At 45.5% G+C, this 16,751-nt stretch overlaps 1 protein-coding gene across 2 annotated transcripts in view; it reads left to right on the top strand.

Moving 5' to 3' along the window:
* LOC128701483 (carboxypeptidase B-like) overlaps positions 1-9,147 on the top strand; it is a 176,863-nt gene extending 167,716 nt beyond the window's left edge. For both annotated transcript variants that reach the window (XM_070101749.1, XM_070101750.1), the window contains exon 13: positions 9,010-9,147. In XM_070101749.1, coding sequence (XP_069957850.1) covers positions 9,010-9,126 — 117 coding nt within the window. In that variant the 3' untranslated portion in view covers positions 9,127-9,147. The remainder of the gene's footprint in view (positions 1-9,009) is intronic.
* The last annotated feature ends 7,604 nt before the right edge of the window (positions 9,148-16,751 follow it).

A 16,751-nucleotide genomic window follows, 5' to 3' on the forward strand; every position in this document is an offset into this window, starting at 1 on the left:
AATCCTTTACAAAAATTCAATTTATTTCAAAGGACCTAAAATCTGGAACACCCTACCTGAGAACTCTAGAACTGCAGACACATTCAACACTTTCATAACTACAGTTAGAAAACATCTTATCTCCCTGATACACCCCGACAACTAACTACATGATAACCACCTGGTGGTTCACAATTACACTCACTCACCCACTGACTATAAACCCAGAAATACTAATCTTAATCTTATAATAAATCCTAACTAGTCATAAGTCTGCCTATGATACTCCAATATAGACACTTTGTATTGTGCCAAACAAAAGCATTCACATTGCTAAACTCACAAATTATGATGTAGTCACTTACCCTTAATACCATAATCTGTAAGAATTTAATGTTAAGAATTAATCTTAGTCTGCTCGAAATGCCTAGCCATGCTAGGTGTCCTAGTGGCCCCCTCTGTAATTAGTATTTTATAACATGTAAACCACACAATACCCAAAACCTGTAAATCCCACATTATAACCATTATATTATTATTATAATCAAAAAGAAGCGCTAAGCCACAAGGACTATACAGCGCTGCAGGGCAGGAAGGAAGCGAGGGCATCAGGTGGCAAAAGGGAGATGGATGAGCAACAGGTTACGGATAACAGCGGGGCAGTGGATGGTGAAAGGGTAAAGGGCAGCAAGAGACTGAACCAGAAAGGGCTGAGGGGAGTGCGAAAAGTATCATCAGAGTTTGTGGAGTAAATCAGTCGTTGTCAAGAAGTCAATGAGAGAGTCAGGATTAAAGGAGGGTCCATCAGCAAGAAGGGAAGGTAAAGAGAGAGTAGGGGAACGAAGACGACGTTGGAGGTAAATTCTGCGTGCTCGTTGATAGAGAGGGCAGTCTAACAGAATGTGGCTAATCGATACTGGAACTTGACACTGCTCACAGAGAGGAACAGGGTGCCTCTCCATGAGATACCCATGAGTAAGACGAGTGTGGCCAATGCGAAGGCGGGAGAGAGTGGTCTCCCAACCTCGGCACTGATGACAAGAAGACGGCCAGTAACCTATGCTCGGTTTAATAGAATGAAGTTTGTTACCGAGCAGAGTTGACCAACGTTGTTGCCAACGGGTGCGAAGGTGGGTAGCTATTGCAGCAAAATAGTCCAGAAATGGAACACCTCGATAGGAAATTGGTAGGTCATATACTGCTGACCGCGCAGCAGTGTCTGCCTGTTCATTGCCCTGTACGTCGACATGACCAGGGACCCAACAAAAAACAATATCTTTATGTTTGGTAGAGATACGGCGTAGCCAAAGTTGGATACGGAGAACTAGGGGATGAGATGTATCAAATTTTCGTATAGCCTGTAGAGCACTAAGGGAGTCTGAGACTACTACAAATGATGACACAGGCATAGATGCGATACGAATAAGTGCTGCAAGAATGGCATACAGTTCAGCAGTAAAAATGCTAGCTGAAGATAGTAAATGCCCTCGTACGACGCTGTCCGGAAACACTGCTGCGAATCCGACGCCGTCTGAAGACTTAGAGCCATCTGTGTACACAGCGGTGGCATGAGAATGAGAGTGGAAGTGATCAAGAAAAAGAGAGCGGGAAGCCACCGTAGGCAGTTGAGCTTTCGAGCAAGGGAGTGAGAAAGAACAGACCCGAACAGCTGGAACTTCCCAGGGGGGTAGGGAAAAGTGAGATGCTACATGAACATATAAAGGTGGTAACTGAAGGGAAGACAAGAGTGAAAGTAGGCGAAGAGAAAAGGGACGGAGCAAACAGGGGCGGCGAACGAATAAAGAATGTCTACTAATATCGGTGACCATTCTATAAATGGAAGGATTGTGTAGATCGTGAGAGCGTACATAGTAACGAAGGCAATGGGCATCACGGCGATCAGACAAGGATGGAACATTTGCTTCTGTATAGAGGCTCTCAACAGGGGAAGAGCGAAAAGCACCAAGGCACAAACGTAAGCCTTGGTGATGGATAGAGTTAAGGCTAGAGAGAGTAGCAGGAGAGGCCGCGGAATAAATCTGGTCACCATAATCGAGTTTCGATAAAACGAGGGCTGAATGTAGGCGAAGCAGAGTTCGACGATCAGCTCCCCAGGAAAGATGAGCAAGGGTTTTAAGAAGGTTTAGCCGGCTGTGACAAGTTGCCTTCAGAGAGGTAATGTGAGGTTTCCAGGTTAACCGACGGTCAAAGAGAAGGCCTAGAAACCTGACTGTATCACGTTCGGGGATACGGGAGCCATAGAGATACAAAGGATGATCGGAGATAACAGAGCGTCTAGTGAAAGTAATTTGGTGAGTTTTGGTACTTGAAAATTTAAACCCATGTGTGGTGGCCCAAGTGGAAACACGGTCGACCGCATGCTGGAGAGAAACTGCAATAAGGTGACAGTCAGCGCCTGCACAAGCAATAGCGAAGTCATCAACATAGAGTGATGACCAAATATTGGGTGGAAGAACAGAGGCCAAATCATTTATAGCAAGGAGAAAAAGTGTTGTGCTTAGAACACATCCCTGAGGGACACCTTCAGCTTGGACGAAGTCCGGGGAAAGAACATTATTGACTCGAACACGGAAATGTCTGTCAGTTAAAAAGTTCTTAAGGAAGGATGGTAGATTGCCTCGGAGGCCTAAGGAATGGGCCTGGGCCAAAATATTATACCTCCAAGTTGTGTCATATGCCTTCTCAAGGTCAAAAAATATGGCAATAACTGAGTGATTATTCGCAAAGGCATTACGAACATACGTATCCAAGCGTAGTAAGGGGTCTATGGTAGAACGACCCTTACGAAAGCCATATTGACTAGCGGAGAGACTGTTGTGAGTCTCTAAATACCACATTAAACGTCGATTTACGAGGCGTTCCATCACTTTGCAAACTGCACTTGTAAGAGCGATGGGGCGATAGTGGGAGGCATCATGTCCTGTAGTACCCGGTTTGCGGAAAGGGAGAACAATGGCAGATTTCCACAGCTGGGGAAGAACTCCTTGTGCCCAAATAAGATTGAAGAGGTGTAAGAGGACTACAAGGGCTGACCGATGTAAATGTTGTAACATACGAATATGAATGTCATCAGGCCCAGCTGCCGATGATCGGCAAGCTGAGAGCGTTGCCTCCAGTTCTTGAAGTGTAAAAGGCACATTATACTGTTCTTCTCCGAGAGAAGAAAAGTCCAAGGGTACTAACTCTCTGGCAGACTTTGAGGAAAGAAACGAGGGGCATAGATGGAGCCCTCGGGAAATACGGACCAGATGTGTGCCAAGTTCAATGGCAACGTCGAGAGGGTTTGCTATATCAACACCAGTGACCCGTAGAACAGGAGCCGGGTCAGGAGAGTATTTACCACTCAATTTCCTCACTTTTTTCCAGACTGCACTCATAGAAGAAGCAGAGGTGATGGTGGAAACATAGTCTCGCCAACAAGTGCGTTTAGCTTCACGGATGACACGGCGAGCGATCGCACGCTTCTGCTTAAAATCAACAAGTCTCTCAGCGGTTCTATTGTACCGGTACCTGCCCCATGCAGCACGTTTCAAACGTACTGCACGAGCACAAGCAGGAGACCACCAAGGCACACACTTCTGAGAATGCCTGCCTGAGGTGTGGGGTATAGAATGAGAAGCTGCGGTATAAACTGATGTCGAGAAGATGTGTAGGAGCTCATCAATGGAGGATGAAGAAGGAACCTCACTAAAAGCAGTGAGGTGTGAGTAAAGATCCCAATTTGCCCGATCAAATTGCCAGCGAGGGCTACGGGAAGGTGGTGAATAGGAAGGAGAAGTAAGAATGATCGGAAAATGATCGCTGTCATGTAAGTCTGGTAGAACAGACCAGGTGAAGTCTAGTGCAGTGGAGGAAGAGCAGACTGATAGATCGATGCAAGAGAGAGTATGAGTACGAGGATCAAAATGGGTGGGAGTACCCGTATTTAAAACATGGAGGGGGTGAGAGGCAAGAAAAGCCTCCAACTGAATGCCACGTGAGTCACAATGAGACCCCCCCCAGAGGAAATGGTGGGCATTAAAATCACCAAGTAACAGAAGTGGTGGTGGTAAGGATGAAACAAGAAAGGCAAAGTCTGGGATAGAAAATGCTCGAGAAGGAGAGAGATATAAAGAACATATTGTAAACCACTTATTCAAGTGGATACGGGCTGCAGTGTAATGCAGCGAGGTATGGACAAATAGTTGACAGTACGGAATATCATTGCGTAGAAGAAGGGCACTTTCATTAAAGGTCCCATCTGAGAAAGGATCCGAAGAATACAATAAATTATAGCCTGAGATAGGTTGGAAAACAGCCGAGTGTAATTTTGGTTCTTGTAAGCAAGCACCAACAGGGGAAAACCTGGAAAGCAACATCTGAAGCTCACCCCGATTACCCCTGAGGCCGCGGATATTCCACTGTAAATAGGCCATGATTGGCGATGAAGAAAATATCAGGAATCTGTAGGTAAAGGCACCTACGGACTAGAGGGGTTAGAAAAGTCAACGTGTGGTGGCATTGGAAGATGTTCAAGTAGCGAAGGAACGGAGCGTTGCGAAGAATGGGGTTGTGAAGATGGAGGAGAGGGAAGAGAAGGAACAGGAAGTGAATCAGTGTCCATTGAAGGTTTAGTCTCTGCAATATATTCTGAAATGGCTTCAAGTGTTTCTGAATTCAAAGATGTATGGGAAACCATATTGGAGATAGGAGGAGGAGGGTGAGTAAAGATTGGGACAGTAATGGACTGTACCAAAGTAGAGGGGGAGGGAAAAGTGTAAGGGACTGGAGATGAAGTGTGGGGGGGGACAGAAGAGGTAGAAACCTGGGAGGTGACAGAAGAGGGAGAAACTTGGGAGGGGACAGGGGTGGAAGGCATAGTACGAGGAGGAGGGTGAATCTCCACACTTGTAATAGAGCCAGAGAGAGGGGAAGAACTAGGTACAGAGACTGGAAAGGTAACGTGTGGAGGTGGAAGAAGGGAAGGAAGGGGCAAAGAAGATTTGAGCAATGTGGATTTTTTGGACTTCTGAGTAGAGGGGCGATTGGTATTAGGTGTCGTACGAGGTCTTGTCGATACTGGGGCTTGTGAGGAAGGACGCGAAGATGTGAGAACAGACTGAGTTGTAGTCGGGACGTCAGAGCCAAGGACAGCAAAAGGATTAGATGCCGTAATGGCTATGGGAGGGGTAACAACAGAGGAGGCTGCAGAAGATGGGACCCCAGAAGTGGGGGGATGTTTGGAAACATGAGAATAAGAAACACGGGGTAGTCTCCCTTGGAGGCGGAGATGAGTAACTGCCATAGCATAAGGGAGACCTTCTGCCTCTTTGAGGCAACGGATTTCACGTTCATTTAAGTAGACCTGGCAACGGCGGGAGTACGAAGGGTGAGCTTCATTACAATTAAGGCAAGATGGAGGTTGACTGCAAGATGTATTAGAATGGTTGTCGGCACCACAGACTGGGCATTCGGCCATAGATCTGCAATATTTCGCTGGGTGACCAAAACGCCAGCAATTTCTACATTGTTGCGGTGTAGGTATCACCTTTCGAACTTGTAACCGATGTCCCGCGACATATACAGAGGACGGGAGTTCTCGGCTGTCAAAAGTTAAACGAGCCACATTGCAAGGGTAACGTCTCCGCCCCCGGGCAGGAAGGACATAAGTGTCTACTTTGAGGATTGGGAGATCCTGGAGTTCCAGCTGTTCAAAAATGTCATTGCCACATGACTGGAAATTCTGTTGGACTATGGTATGGGGCAGAATGACAGTACCACTACAAGAATTGAGAGAAAGATGTTTTTCAATAGTGATAGGAGTAGTATCGATATTCGAAAGGAGAGAAAGATCATGAGCTTGGGTAGCATTCTGGACAGTGACGATGCGCGTACCGCTCTTGAGAGCGTGAAATGAAATATCTCTGCCAACATGACGCAGGAGCGCTTTGGCAATACTATGGTCAGAAAGGTAGGCAGAAGAAGAAGTTGGTCTTAAAGTAAAGAATTTAGTCCATTGTGTGGTCCGAAACTGAGCGTGGAGAGGGAGTGCTTGACGTGTCGGTCGTTTCCGAGTAGAATGGGAAGGTAACGACGGAGCATCATCAGGAGATTGACGTTGGCGTTTAGGAGTAGGACCGGAGTTGGTCCGGCATGAAATGGGTGGGCGATTCGAAAATTGCCGTACCGTAGAGGGAGAAGCCGGAAGCATAGTCAAAGGAGAGCGGAGTTCAGACAAATCGAAGGAGTCAGTCGAAGCCCCGGTACCTGAAGCGGGTGAGGAAACAGCACCAGCAAGAGGTACAGGGGCATCAGGAGTGTCCGAAGAGTGGTCTAAACACAAGGCAGGGTCAGAATGGGGTGCGGTATCAAGAAGGGGCCCGGGGGTAGTGGTTTCATGGACTAGGGCTGCCATGGTTAGGTTACTCCTTTGCTTTTTGTTTTTAAGAAAAAAAAAGAAAGAAGAAAAGAAAATAAAAACAAAAAAAAGAATAAAAAAAGGGGGGAGCGGGGAGGAATAGTTCCCAGGAGGAATGAAAGGGCCGGAAATCTCCCTCCGCGCCCAAGAGGACTCGACACCGCTAGTAGCGCAGATGCAGCATGGAACCCGTGCCATACCCTACCCTTCATGCCAGTAAACCAGCAATCCGGGATAGCAACCTCACATCTGCCGAGCTACCTCGGTGGACAAAAGAGAGGGCGGCCGGATATCCGCCACAAAGCATACCTCCTTCAGCCACCACCCCCGGAATCCGAAAGGTGGCTTCCAGAGATACACCCGTCGCCCAAAAGACACCCAAAGCTACTCCGGGATACCGGAGAGGGATCGGGACATCCCTAGGCAATCCAGATTCCACGGCAAACTACGCCACCGCCAAGAAACCTCAACGGAATGGGATCGACCCCGGTGTCCTTTCCCCTACCTAGGAACTAGCACGCCTGTGGGAGAAATCACGAAGGCTAAAAAGAGGAAGGGCAAAAGGGAGGGGTGAGGAGGAGGAGGAGGAATGGAAAAAGGGGAGGATGGGGAGGATGGGATAGGGGAGGGGAGAATGGGGGGTAATTAGGTTCGGTCTGAGGAAGAAGACCGACAGGGCTAATTCCTCAGACCAAGAGCCTCTTCACCACGCCAAGGAGCCCCCCTTGAAGAGGTATAACCATTATAGAGAATAAACTTGAATTGAATTGAATTGAGAAAGACTGGAGTTCTATTTATCACAAAAATATTTTCAAGACAAAAATGGCTAAATGTTTACCATAAAACAAATAGAAATCTTGGCTTCATATCAAGAAAAATTGATAAATGGAGGACTTATGTTATTCAAACTTATATTCCAGCTTTGGTGAGGCTTCATTATGATTATGCTGCTCAGTTCTGGACTCCATTTACAGAATAAACATTAATGTGCTTGAAAACATTCTGAAACAAACGAAGATGATACGTACATCAGAATCCTAAAAGACAAGTTAAAAGCAATAAGTTTGTAAGCCTTGGAAAGGCATTTATTTTTTTTGCAGTGCTTTACAGGTGAGTCTGTTATAAACTCCAGGAGAGATAGTATTTCATTTTGTCTTCCTTCAAGATTTTTGTTTATGACTTCAGAACACCTGATCCGACCGGCTTCAAATTATCTGCACTGGTGAACTACAATTAGGAAAAGACAAAACTATAAATTTTATAAAGCTATTTCAGAATTTTTGGACTCGTCTGTCACTGGTTTCATCTCTTTCTTTTCTGTGATGTGATTTTTAATTCAGAGATTAGGTATAGGTAAGAACTTATTTATTAAATTAGTTAATAAACTTTGAATTGTATTTCATGTGATGACTAGTGAATATCTCTTCCGATCAGCTTCAAACTTTGTGTCATGGTGGACACTCCTCCGAACAAGGTTCACACATTTTTGGGGTTGCGTAAATTTTAATACATTCATTTCATTAAACAAATTGATTTCTATGCAATAACTGCAAACCCTAAACACTTGTACTTCTAAATTAGACGCATTTTTTGTTGCCAATTTACTAATTTAATTGAAAAATATATTTTCCATGTGATATCTTGAGAACACAAATTCTAAGCACCTTAAATTTAAATTGTTGATGCATTTTATCTAGAAAAAAAGTTTATTGTTGTTGGGTTGTGTAAGTTCTGATCCGCCGATTTTGTTAAATAGGAATATTAGTTTTTTTGAGGATGTTACTTGAAATTATTCTTTAAGCTTCCACAGTTGGTGTATCATAGTTTATGGAAACTTTTATTTGTTTAGGGCTATTTTAATGCCAATTTGCTTTTGTTGTTGAAGAAATTTATTATTAGTTTCGACGCAAAGGCTTCTGAAATTTTCTATGAACAGCAACAAACTTTCATTGATGGTATTTGTCAACAGTAAAAACCGATGATGCTCTCTTTAACATTACTTTTGCGTGCATTGTGATAAAATATGATAAGTTTATGTTATATGAGGGATACATCTCTCGGGTCACATAGTGACTGAAGGAAATCTAATTTATATGCGAGGAGAGAATACATGCTGCGCAGTGGCGGCTGGTGCGGGGGTGCTGCAGGTCCGCAGCACCCCCGCACGAACCGCCACTGATGCCGTAGCCGCTAAATTCTCTCAACCTTAGACCTTCGTTGTTTTATTTCATTCGTTAGTGAAAAATAGTGTGACACATATGTTTGTGATGTACTCATTCATTCAGATTTTGCCAATGACCAAAAGTGAAGACGCAGCAATAAATAAAAACCACTCTTATGCGATGCTATATATTTTGGTGTGTCGTTATAGAGGCGAGTGTGGTAATCATTGGTCCTACAATCATGGTGCAGCTACTCTTGTCTTATATGTTTTCATTGGCGTAAGTGAGAGATAATCACTTAACATTTTACCTTTAAGCTTTCATGATTAATTCTGATTACTGATCACTTGACCTCTCCTGCTCTCAAACCTTCTTCATCTTTTCTCAGTTAATGTAACCTCTGGTAACACTTTCTTATCTTATCTAAAATATTTAAATCTTTCATAACAGGTAAACGATGCATGGTTGGCCATAGAATACCTTGCAAATCATGTCATTGCGTCTGATTTAGTTGCGAGTGAGTTAGCTAGATCACAGAAACAGCAGAGGAGGCCGTGGCTGAGGTGAATCTTGTTCACTTGTAACCAGATGCCGATACTGAGACAAGGACAACTGAAGCAGTGATTCCTGGAAATTATTTGAACCTAACGTTGTGTCTTCACTGTTCTACGACACAATGTGCTCCACCGATCTACCCGGCGCTACCGTCACTGTCTCCCTCAAGAACCAGACGCCGCTAATGATGATGTCGTCACAGCTAAAACAGACATCTCAACAAACATTGGCGTCCCTGATGTATAAGACGTAGCTACTGACACTGTCTCTCCTGCTGAAAAAAGTTGCAATTGACATTGTTATTCCTGCTGATCAAGACCTAGCTGCTGAAACAATCTGCTTACTGAACGATTCACCGCTACTGACAGTGTCTTTCTCATTGAACAATACGTAGTTAAAAGCAATCTTGATCGCACTGACACCACAACTATGTTGTAGATGAATAGTATAGAATACCGACAAGACGAAAATTAGACACATGAACAAAATCTGGGCATCTACAGTGGCCGCAGAATTATCTATACTTTAACAACTTTTGGACAATAAAACGAAAAAAAATCAACTTAATGTATGCACATGTATTTTATTTTCACTTTTTAGTATCCAACCAGTACTTAGTCATGTTACAATGTTCTTTATCACCATCTGAAGTCGCCTGGCCGAGGACAGAGAAGAGGGAGGAGTTCCTGTTGATCCAAAGCTTCTTCAGTGCCTCCTTCAGGTCAGTGATGTTGGTGGGTCGAGCTTTGCAATCTTATTTTTCATCACATGTCAGGCATTCTCGATAGGATTTAGGTCAGGGGAATTGCCTGGCCACCCCAAAACACTGATATTATTGTCCTCGAGGAGCTTTTTCACTCCTTTTGACTTATGGGCAGGGACACCAACATGAAAAAAAAATCACACTCTTGAATGTTCCAAATTGTCAGCATGTGGACCTCGATATAATTACTTCCCTTCATCGTAATGTTCTTAGGAAGAAAGTATAGTCCACCTCTGCCCTTAAAACCACTAAAAGCATCCCAGACCACAACACTATCAGGGTGCTTCACTGTCTTCAAGGCATCCCGCGGGTCATAACGGGACACACCACTGGGATGACAGACGGTCTTAGAGCCGCTCCTGACGATCCTGAAGGCACTCTCGTTGCTGAACATCACCTTCTGCCACTGGTCTGAGGTCCAATCCTTGTACTTCTTTCAGAACTGAAGCCGTTTCTTCTTCATGGCTTCAATTAGCACATCAAGCAGGCATTTTCTGGTTCTTTTGCAGTCGGTACTGAATGCGACGTCTTTCGGAAATGCAGGATGATTTTTGTTGAGGTCTGCGGCTGGTATGGCAGGATCTGGTAACACTTCCCTCTTCTGATAGCACTTCCCTCTTCCCTCCTAGGTGGTACGGTGCCAGGTGGGAGTGAGGCAGCTGCTTTCATGAGGTTGTAAATTGCCTTCCTAGACACCTTCAGGTCTGCGACTATGGATATTACAGACATGCCTTGCTCTAATAGGGTGAGTGCACGAGTCTTCTCTACAACTGAAAGTTCAGTTCGACCCATTCTGACCACTTGGAGCTGAGATATAGCATGGCAAAGTTCGTGGGCGAGTGAAAAAATGGGCAATGAGTAAAAACATAGTAATCCTCCTTCCTAATCGAGCTCTCTGGAAGAGCTGGGGAATGTTGGAGCAAGACGGGCTCCGGTACACTAAGCCATCACAAGCTCTGCCCACTTTTCTTATGGCGGAAATTCAAGTGAAATGTATACACCAAACTCTAGTGAATAGATCTTTTCTTGTATTGGAAATGTATAGATTTTTTTGCGGCCAATGTACATTGTAGACATTTCGCCATCCAGTGGCTTTATCAATACAAATTCAATGACATAATTGGAGAAAAGTAGAAGTGTATACAAAAGGTGGGATAATCATTCCCAGACTCCATGATGTTGCAGTATCTGACAGACTGTACTGTACACGTTCTACTGTCTACCAATTACGTCCTTCAATTTGTATTGATGCAGCCACTGGATGGCGAAGCGTCTACAATAAAGATCCCAGATGTTGCAAATGTGTCTAATCGACACCACAACTGACTTTATTATTCCCGCTTAACCAGACACATCTGCTAACACTATCGTATCTAATGACACTGTCGTCCCTTCTTAACCAGGCACCTCTATATGCATTGTAGTCCTTAGGTAAAAGGACACAAGTGCAACTAGTGTGACATAAGGTACAGAGTGAGGTGCAAAAAAAATAACATAGTCATTGTTGGTATTAGTAGTAGTAGTAGTCCTTGTCGTGGTGGAAGTAGTAGTGGTAGTAGCAGCTATGTGATGGTGGGGTTTATTGCTTGCAGAAGAACTCTTCCCAATACTTCGAAGATGATGAATCTGCATTAAGTCGTCATACCTACATGAATTTGTGTTCACTGAGACGTGTTTCAAGGTTTCTTGCTGTTTGTCCTACGTATATTCTGTCGCACCCTAAACAGGGGATAGTATAAACCCCTCCATTGATTATATCAATGTTTTCCAATTTCGTCCTAGTCAGATCTTTTATAGAATTATTGGATGCAATGGCGACTTAAGTGTTAGTTTGTATGAGTACTTTAAAGACGTTCAGTGCAACATGGCCGTAGGGAAAAGGATTATAACTTTGTTAGGAGCGATGTTAGTGCGTGGAGAATTGATCACCTGAAAGACTCTTGGAGTTTTCGATGAAAAAGGAAGGGATATGTAGATCAGTGAAGGTTTGGTGTATGTATGTACACTCGTGAAGAAACTGTGGACTGCAAATTTGATATGCTCTTAGGAAAAAATCCAGTGATGATCCAATGAAGATCTGACTAGGACGAAATGGAAAAAAAACATTGATCCAATCATCGCTGGGGTTTATATTATCTCCTGTAGAGCTTGTGACAAAATATGCATAGGTGAAACAGCAAGAAACCTTGAAACTTGAAACACGTCTCAGTGAACACATAAAGGCATGAAGTAATGATAACTTGAACAAAGCCAGTGTAGAACACCGGAATTCCGCCAACCACTTGATGAAATTAACGACGGCAGCCGAGTGATCAGTTTCCGTACACTTAAGTGCCTTGAATCATTATTAATCACTTTTTCTAACACAATTAAACAAAATGTAGGTTACTTCATTATCTCTGAAGCATTGACAAGAATACTCTTCGCCATCACTTACCTGCTACAACTACTACGACAAGTGCTACAACTACTACGACAAGTGCTACAACTACTACGACAAGTGCTACAACTACTACGACAAGTGCTACAACTACTACGACAAGTGCTACAACTACTACGACAAGTGCTACCACTACTACTTCTACAACTACTACCACTACCACCACCACCACAAGGAATATACTACTACTATATTATGTTTTGTACCTCACTGTACCTCTATGTGTCCCTGTGTTGTTTGTAACAGCTTGACAAACTTCCTGGAGAGCGAAACGTAGCCATAATAAAATGTCACATTGTACTTGTGTCCTTTTTACCCAACATATTGTCGGTAATTTTAACAACATTATTACTGTTGTCCTCGCTGAAGCAGACACCTCTGCTGACACTGTCTTCCTCGTTCCAGCTGAAAGTTGTCGCTCCCGTTGAACAAGTCGTTGCTACTAACACTTTGTCCTCGATGAACTAAGCGCTTCTATTTATCCTGTCGTCTCAGCTGAACCAAAAAGCTTCTATGTAAAACGTAGGTACTGCTACTGTGGCCTCCATTGAGTAAAACATTGCTCGTGATATTGTTGCCTCTGTTGAGAAAGACGTGGCTAATGACTCTGTTGTCTCCGTTTAACTACACGTCACTTCTACTGCTGCTGCTGCTGATGCAGGTGTCGCAACTGACACTCGTTCAAGCTGAACCGAACGCATCTGCTGTCACTGTCTTTCTTGTTGAACTAGGTATAACTACTGACACCATCATCTCCTCTGAACCAAATGCCTCAACTAACACTGCCATCCACACTGAATAATACTTCGCTTCCGATACTGTCGTCCCAGTTGAACCAGACGTCGCTAGTGATAATGGCTCCCTGGCGAAATAAAATGTAGCTATTGACGTTGTTCCCCTTTTGTGGACTCCACTAAGATGATATGGTCTCCACTTCTTAGGACGTCGCTAATGGCACTGTGGACTCCACTTAGTAAGAAATCCCTCATGATATTGTGGTCTCCGCTAAGTAAGATGTTGCTAATGACACTTTGGTCTCTACTGAGTAATACGTCGCTAATGATGTTGCTTTTTACACTTAACCAGACGTCGCATCTGCTAATGATTGCTGTGATGCAGGCATCGCTACTGACACTGTCGCCCCCGATGAGGCAGGCGTCACTACAGATACTTTTCCTTCCGACAAAGCAGGCGTCATTACTAACTCTGTCGAACCTGTTGAAGGAGGCGTCACTACTAACACCATCGTCATCTCTAAAGCAGGTTTTGCTACTGACAGTCACCCTCGATGAAGCAGGCGTTTCAGTTAACACTGTCGCATCCCCCAACACAGACAACTGCAGCACGGGTCACTGTTGCATCCGTCCACACACACCACTGCAGCAGGGGCACTGTTGCATCACCCACACACAACACTGCAGCACGGGTCACTGTTGCATCCCCCACACACACCACTGCAGAACGGGTCAATGTTGCATCTCCCCACACACACCACTGCAGCACGGGTCACTGTTGCATTCCCCCACAACACTGCAACACAGGTCACTGTTGCATTCCCCCACACACAACACTGCAGCACGGGTCACTGTTGCATCCCACACACACAACACTGCAGCATGGGTCACTGTTGCATCCCTCAACACACAACACTGTAGCACGGGTCACTGTTGCATCCCCCACACACAACACTGCAGAAGGGGTCACTGTTGCATCACCCACACACACCACTGCAGCACGGGTCACTGTTGCATCACCCACACACACCACTGCAGCACGGGTCACTGTTGCATCCCTCACACACAACACTGCAGCACAGGTCACTGTTGCATCCCTCCACACACAACGCTGCAGCACGAGTCACTGTTGCATTCCTCCAAACACACCACTGCAGCAGGGGTCACTGTTCCATCCCCCCCACACACAACACTGCAGCAGTGGTCACTGTTGCATTCCCCCACACTCAGCACTGCAGCAGGGGTCACTGTTCCATCCCCCCACACACAACACTGCAGCAGTGGTCACTGTTCCATCCCCCCCACACGCAACGCTGCAGCAGTGGTCACTGTTGTATCACCCCACACTCATCACTGCAGCAGGGGTCACTGTAGCATCCCACCACTCACACCACTGCAGCACAGGTCACTGTTACATCCCCACACACACACACATGATAAGGCTGAGGAAAGAAGGTGGAGAACTCACAAGAAACGATCAAGAGGTATGTGAGGAGCTCAACATGAGATTAAAGGAAGTATTTACAGTGGAGACAGGAAGGCCTCTCGGGGACAGACCAGATGGGGACACCAGCAAGGAACATACCAACAAGTGTTGGATGACATACATACAGATGAGGAGGAAGTGAAGAAACTGCTAAAGGACATCGTTACCTCAAAGGCAATGGGACTGGACAACATCTCCCCGTGTGTCCTTAGAGAGGGAGCGGATATATTGTGTGTGCCACTTACCACAATCTTCAACACGTCCCTGGAAACTGGGCAACTACCTGAGATATGGAAGACGGCAAATGTAGTTCCCATTTTTAAAAAAGGAGACAGAAAAGAGGCACTAAACTGACGTGTATATTATGCAGAGTTATGGAGAAGATTATCAGGAGGAGAGGGGTGGAGCACCTGGAACGGAACAAGAGTATAAACGCCAACCAGCATGGATTCATGGAAGGAAAATCCTGTGTCACAAACCTTCTGGAGTTTTATAATAAAGTAACAGAAGTAAAACACGAGAGAGAGGGGTGGGTTGATTGCATCTTCTTGGACTGCAAGAAGACCTTTGACACAGTTTCTCACAAGAGATTAGTGCAGAAGCTAGAGGATCAGGCTCATATAACAGGAAGGGCACTGCAGTGGATCAGAGAATACCTGACAGATAGGCAACAACGAGTCATGGTACGTAATGATGTATCACAATGGGCACCTGTGCCGAGCGGGGTCCCACAGGGGTCGGTCCTAGGACCAGTGCTATTTTTGGTATATGTGAACGACATGATGGAAGAGTTAGACTCAGAAGTGTCCCTGTTCGCAGACGATGTGAAGTTAACGAGGAGAATTAAATCAGATGATGACCGGGCAGAACTTCAAAAAGACCTGGAAAGACTGGACACCTGGTCCAGCAACTGGCTTCTCGAATTTAATCCCGCCAAATGCAAAGTCATGAAGATAGGGGAAGGGCAAAGAAGACCGCAGACGGAGTATAGGCTAGGTGGCCAAAGACTGCAAACTTCGCTCAAGGAGAAAGATCTTGGAGCGCGTATAACACCGAGCATGTCTCCGGAAGCACACATCAACCAGGTAACTGCTGCAGCATATGGGTACCTGGCAAACCTGAGAACAGCGTTCCGATACCTTAATAAGGAATCGTTCAAGACACTGTACACCTTGCACGTCAGGCCCATACTGGAGTATGCAGCACCTGTTTGGAACCCGCACTTGATAAAGCACGTCAAGAAACTAGAGAAAGTGCAAAGGTTTGCGACAAGGTTAGTTCCAGAGCTAAGGGGAATGTCTTATGAAGAAAGGTTAAGGGAAATCGGCCTGACGACACTAGAGGACAGGAGGGTCAGGGGAGACATGATAACGACATATAAAATACTGCGCGGAGTAGACAAGGTGGACAAAGACAGGATGTTCCAGAGGTCACAATTGGAAGTTGAAGACACAGATGAGTCAGAGAGATATTAGGAAGTATTTCTTCAGTCATAGAGTTGTCAGGCAGTGGAATAGCCTAGAAAGTGATGTAGTGGAGGCAGGAACCATACATAGTTTTAAGACGAGGTATGATAAAGCTCATGGAGTGGGGAGAGAAAGGACCCAGTAGCAACCGGTGAAGAGGCGGGGCCAGGAGCTAGGACTCGACCCCTGCAACCACAAATAGGTGAGTACAAATAGGTGAGTACACACCACTGCTGCACGCGCCACTTTTGCATCCCCCCCACACACACACACCACTGCTGCAGGGGTCACTGTTGCATCCCCCACACACACACACACACACACACACCACTGCAGCAGGGGCCACTGTTACACCACTGCAGCAGGGGCCACTGTTGCACCACTGCAGCAGGGGTCACTGTTGCATCCCCACACACACACACACCACCGCTGCACGCGTCACAGTTGCATCCCCCCCACACACACACCACCGCTGCAGCAGGGGTCACAGTTGCATCCCCCCTACACACACACACCACTGCAGCAGGGGTCACAGTTGCATCCCCACACACACACACACACCACTGAAGCAGGGGTCACTGTTGCATCCCCCCCACACACACACCACTGCAGCAGGGGTCACTGTTGCATCCCCCCCAGACACACACACACTCACACACACACACACACACACACACACACACAAACACACACACACACACACACACACACACACACACACACACACACACACCACTGCAGCAGAGGT

This window comes from Cherax quadricarinatus, chromosome 78, assembly GCF_038502225.1.
Source record: "Cherax quadricarinatus isolate ZL_2023a chromosome 78, ASM3850222v1, whole genome shotgun sequence".
Classification (NCBI taxonomy): domain Eukaryota; kingdom Metazoa; phylum Arthropoda; class Malacostraca; order Decapoda; family Parastacidae; genus Cherax; species Cherax quadricarinatus.